The sequence below is a fragment of the Sprattus sprattus genome, assembly GCF_963457725.1.
Source record: "Sprattus sprattus genome assembly, chromosome: 18".
Classification (NCBI taxonomy): domain Eukaryota; kingdom Metazoa; phylum Chordata; class Actinopteri; order Clupeiformes; family Clupeidae; genus Sprattus; species Sprattus sprattus.
In genome coordinates this window covers 22,287,257-22,293,256 of record NC_137916.1, presented here as the reverse complement: position 1 = coordinate 22,293,256, position 6,000 = coordinate 22,287,257, and the positions used below count along the sequence as shown (strand labels likewise).

At 41.6% G+C, this 6,000-nt stretch overlaps 1 protein-coding gene across 1 annotated transcript; it reads right to left on the bottom strand.

Moving 5' to 3' along the window:
• Positions 1-641: 641 nt before the first annotated feature.
• Positions 642-3,780, bottom strand: LOC308379177 (apolipoprotein L2-like; the record flags this gene model as incomplete). Its single annotated transcript, XM_080856235.1, has 4 exons — positions 642-1,605; positions 1,707-1,805; positions 2,186-2,773; positions 3,758-3,780. The coding sequence occupies 4 exons, from the start codon at positions 3,778-3,780 to the stop codon at positions 642-644; spliced, it is 1,674 nt and encodes a 557-aa protein (XP_080712361.1).
• Between the last annotated feature and the right edge of the window lie 2,220 nt (positions 3,781-6,000).

Genomic DNA, 6,000 nt, shown 5'->3' with positions numbered 1-6,000 from the left:
ACTTTTTATAAACGTCCAAACACCCAAAGAATAAGACGATTCAGTTTATGCTGAAATGTACCACTCATTCATTCATTCCTTTTAAAGTAATTAACATTATATATTTTTCACTCTCTCTCACACACACACACACACACACATGTACATACACATGCACAGAGACCGGAGGCAACAAGTTGTGTTCTTACACATCCCTCTCTCTTTTCTTACACAGACCATTGCAGGCCTGCAAGTTAATGGACTGTATGACTCATACCTGCATTTTATCTTTCAGGACCTGAAGATAGCCTCTCTAAAAGGGCCATGTTTGCATTGTATTATTTGTATTGAACACATTAAAGTCCAATTTGGTGAATGAATATTCATATTTCAGAGAGCTGATACAACACGAGCTTCCATTTAACACGGTAATTTGTCACAACATATTCAACATGGTTTCACTTGATCATTTTATTTCACCAATTTGAAACGTACAAAATTCATCAGTATAGCGAATCACAATATATTGAATTTGCTTGAAGCATTCTGAGATTCCATATCATTTGGCCAAACAGTTATCTTTTGAGAGAGCCCCAGCACCAGACATTCAGGTGGTCAAAGGGATACAAGAAAAACAATCAAAGCTAACTGATCAGCTAGCTTTAACTGGTTTGCTCAGGGTAAAATGGCTGCTCCAGGATTCTCTGGCTCCTCCTGAACCTCCAGATCCCCCTGCAAAGCGAGTCGTGGATCCTCTCCCAGGAGTCGAGCTCTGAGCGCCACAGAGCATCCCTGGAGCGGATGAGCTGGGCAACCTCATTTTTGCTCCCTTTGGCCAGACTGACGCTGTCTTTGCAGATAAAGAAGACATCTAAACCAATGAAAAGTGCGTTGAGGGCAATGAAGCCACCTCGTGCGGACTTGGAGAGGGCCAGTGGTGTTCCTTTGGCCAGCTGCCCAATGTCAGGCAGGTCTGCAGTCAGTTTGGGGATATTTCTTCCTGACTTTGGCGCTTGAAGCCCCAGCTTCACAGCAGATGCAACCACCTCCTCAGTCTGGAGGACTTTCACAGCTGAGGAAGCATCTACCAAAGCATCTACACTCTTAGCAATTCCACAAGTGCTAGCAAGTGCCTTCCCTGCCCCTACTGCTATATCCAGCTCATCGAACCCAATAGTAGAACCAATAGTAGAACCTACACTGCTGGCTACCAGCTCCAGACGCTCTACAAACTGCTTAACATCCTCCATGAAATTCTGGAAGATATTGCTAGCATTGGTCCCATGATGTTTGTTGACAGCCATCTCAGTGATGCCTGTGACCAGACTGTTGACACCACTGGTCACCCCTAGACCAAGCCCTGTCAGAGTGAGAATCAAGGAGGCACCAGCAGTCACAGGAGCCAGGGCCAGGCCAATGATGGACACGACCCCCCCTGTCACCCCCACTGAGCTGCCAGCTACATTGGAGATACTAGCCCCAAATTTCATATTATCCAGCTGTCTTGCACTCTCCTCCAGATCAGAGAGGAACTGAATCATCCTTGTGCTGCGTTGGCGGAACAGGCCAATGAAGGGCAGAGCATCTTCTTTGAAGAGGAATGTCAGCCTCAGATCCTTATTCATTCTGTAAAGTATCAAAGGTGTTGGGTCTTTAGGCCATAGTTATACTACAAGGATTTTAAAATGAGCTCTTCCTGGAATTACTGATAGGTCAAATACCAATACCTGATGAGGTTCAGCTGGTTCAAATGTTCCAGCATCTTCTGAATGGATTCCTCATTTGTATCCGCACTGAAGTTGATAGTTTGGCCACGGTTTGGTCCTCTGAAAATATTTCAATTCTGTTTACAGTTGTTGTTTACTGTGCATTCATTTATGAATAAAACAAATGTGCATTATCTATACTGACCACATTTTATCCCTACTAGCCAAGAGTAAAATTGAAAAGACCTTTTCTAGCAAGGACAGTATTACACTAACAGAAACCATCTGCCTGATAAATTCAAACTTTTAGACAGTAAGTTTCAAGCTCTTACCTGCAACTGCATCCTACAGCTGATATATTTTTGGCTCTGATGGAACAAAATATGTTGCAAATGTTAAAAAGTGAGCACTAAGGCCCCATCAATGAAAAATACATTACATATTGTGTATCGTTTCAAATTTTTTTATTGTTTAATGTTATGTCTTATTTGCCACCTGACCTTTTTTCCAGCTTCTCACAGAGTTTCAGTGAGACATGTATGTATTTTTCAAGATGGAAGGCCAGCACTTCTACATTACTCAGGCTAGGCAGGAAGAAAGCAGCGTCGTCCCTCTTAATGGTGACAAGGAGAGGGGCAGCCATCCTTGCAGCAAAGATAACGGAACGGACATCCACAGCGCTTAACCCTCTAGGCAGGTAGTGGCCATTTGTGAACACAAAGAGCGACGTGACGGACAGCTTCTCCACAGCTTCCAGGAAGTGCTGCAGCTTCTCAAGCCCTTCCAGGGTGTCCTTCAGAACAGCCCCCAGCTCCTTCTCCAGCTCCTGTCGTCTGCTGTCAGCAGTCACTGCAGACAGGCCGCTCCACAGATACTCTCCAAAAGCTTTGGCCTTGTCTTCTGAGTTCTGGACATGGTCAAATGTGAGACTGATCTTGTCTGCCCTGTCCTTGATGTCACGTATCATGTCCACCTCTCTCTCTCTCTGAAGACACCATTTTTCTTTCTTCTCAAAGAAGTCATTAATGGTGTGAATGCTGGATAAGGTATCAGAGATGTACTGGCCTAATGTTTCTTTCAGTACCTGTCTGGAAATACAGCGTATGTCGTTATTAGTATGGGTGTAGATTCAGGAAGACAGAGACCTAGACAGATCCTGGCTAAGTAAAATGGTTAAGTAAAATGGTCAAGTTTTGGTCTTTTTAAACAGACATGTTGGTAATAGCATTCATTCATGGGGATTATGAGGAAACACAGTGTACAGTTATGCCCGATAAGCTCTTAAATGCAAGTTTGGGCTCGTCAGCCCTTCCTATTTTGTCTGTGTGTATGCGTGTGCGTAAATGCGTCGGCTATATGTGTGATCCCGGCATGACCTCACTCTAGTAAGTAGTTAGTATTGTCTGCCTGTTATTCGTGTTTGCTTAAAGTTCCGTGTTTGTTTTTTGAGGCTTTTTCTCTACCTATGTGGGCGCACCACCCGTTGTCATTAACTTTCTGATTGACAGGTATACGCTAAAGTGCGGTCCATTCCATCTCTCAGTAGGCTACTATCAGGACAGTCCAGTAGCCTTGGTAGCGGGCAGCTCAACACGCTACGTTCTCGGACTGAGCGTATTAGGAGCTCCTTTGTCCCAGCTGTCATAAAATCAAAAAGGACCTCTGATGTCTAATATAATATTTGAACACAGAAGAACACTAAGATGTCCTCGTCAAGGCAAGTAGCCTAATCTAAGCAGGCTATCACTGATATTCTTCACATTTAAAGCATGGAGAATTTGGTAACACTTTAGTAGTTTAATTTAACAAATGGACAGATTATCATAATTTTTTCCTTTGATCGGGGAAGTTATGTTGTATGGTTGCACACAATAAATGAAAACTGTGAAGACTTTGAATTCCCAGTTTTTTGTGTGCTTTATGCGCACACTAGAAACAATCAGCGCTTGGGCTGCATACTCTGTCATTTGCTAGGCAACGGTTTGCTACTGTTCCCTTCGCATTTTCTTCCGGAAATCACTTGTTCAGATTATTCTTTTTGTTTTTAACACAACAGATCAAACGTGTCTCACCTTTTTCTCCCTGGTGTATCCATGGGGGTCCACGTCTTGCCACACGACGTTCGTGGAGAAATATTTCAGCAAAACGTTCAAAAGCAACACAAAACTAGTTTATGGAAAAGCGCAAGAATCCAATTAGCCTGTGTGTGTATACCGAACAATGTCGGACTAAAGCAACAACTTGGCTGTTTATATTAAAGAATACAGAAATCTATGTTGACTAGATGGTTTACCTCGTGGATTGTGTAAATAACTGGTGATGCCGTGAACTTTGGTAATAGCCTCCCCAAGTCTAGTAGTCGCCTGCTTTAAGTTTCGTTTTGTCTGAAAGAATCTGGGAATGACAGGCGAACGGAGCCACCAATTTAGAACCTCCTAACCGCCCCCTTTAGAAACTCAGAGAAATGCAACTCTGCGCCCACTACAATAAAGAGTCAACCTTTTCACAATTCCATCCATCCATTTCACAATTGTGGAAATCTTTGCAAAACTGAGAGATTCGAGATTGATCGGTCGCAATCGGAAGACGCTGTAGATGCAGAACGCTGCCATAAAGGTAACTGCAAATGTACGTGAACATAGTCGTGTAGCCTATATGAAAAGGATTGAACCATTTGTTATTTTACTGTATAATCAGTTGTTTATGGCTATTGCTGTGGTTGCTCTCTGAGGCAACACGTGTGACACCAGAAAGGAGAAGCAGAAGCAGATTTTCCTCTAATATGTGGACTTCTTTGATATATTCAGGCACTTTTTATAAATAAACATGACTTGGTGTATGAGAAAGCACTAAATAGATTAAATGAAACAAAAACTGTTATATCACAACCCAACTGACCTATGGCCCATTGGAAGTCGGAAAGGAGTCGGAAACGAGCAGCTTTTTTTTTTTGGTGCCTCACAAAATGCAAAGTCTCGGCGACATGAAAAGATATACATATTCAGTCAAGTGAACAACTGCCTTGCGTATAACATCAATGCATTGATGTCATTGTTGTTACCTCTTCACACCACACGGGGGCAAAATTGTATCAGTATGAACAGTATTGGAACTCCGAAACATTTATTTGTTGGTTCTTACTAGCGGGATTTTTCATACTCACTGTGTTACTGTATTCTTGCCCATGCGCGTGTGTGAGTGTTATTTAGAGAGAGAGAGAGAGAGAGAGAGAGAGAGACGATTTCTCAATTATTTTATGAGTATTCATGTGATTTATGGTTGGTTGATGGAAACTCAGCTAAGTAGGGCTATTAGAAGAGGAGAGGTAATGAGTTGCTGTGTTGGAGTGTAATACAGGGTTACCAGATGCAAATATGGGACGAGAAGTAAGTTTGTGTGGGACGATGTGAGACGTTACCAATGCTGAGAGGTAACCTAAAACTTGAATATTATATCTAATCTTTCATTATATATAACTGATTCAGAAACATTTGCATTTTGTCTTTCAGCTCGTTAACACCTTGTCCTCCAGTGGTCACGTGCCATGTATAAGGACTCTAGAGAGAGATGTCTCTCATTTCTATCTGGACCCTTCTTTAGGAAGAGGCTCTTGCCAGGCCTACAGGCGTCTATTTACCATCAAAAACAGCACTGTAAATTAGGTAAACCATCCCTACTTTGAAAGGTGATCACACATTAAGGGGTAGTCATGTTATCACTGAAACCCTGGCATTACATCCAGAATTTCACTTAAATCCTTACATTAGCAGATCAAAATCTATCAATACCATTCGTGTCATGAAGACATGTTTGATTTAAGGTTTATTTAGAATGCTACCAGTAATGAAAGAATATAAACAATAATAATTAATATACATGAATAAAACACTTCACTTTGGATTTAACCTACAACCTTTGTGGGTGCCATATGTCTATTTAATGAATGTGGGATACAGGCCTAGAGTCATGATGAATTAGTATTTAGTATTAAGCTCATGATTTGATAATTGATATTTAAAATAATTGATAGTAATTACACTATTTAGTGCTAAGTCATTTCATGATTTACCTCCATTTTACTTTAGTTAAGTTAATTGTGTTGTATTGATAATTTAATTGTATTGATACTTAATATAAGCCTGGATACCAGACCGAACCCCGCCCATGATGTTTGGTCTGGAAGTTCGGTCTGGCACTGCTCCGTTGGGAGAAATTATCACAGATCCGAAAGGGATCTAGCCAATCAAATTGTCAGGTCGGGCTTTATACGATGATGGACAGATGATCACCAGGGCTTGAGTTGAATTAACGATCT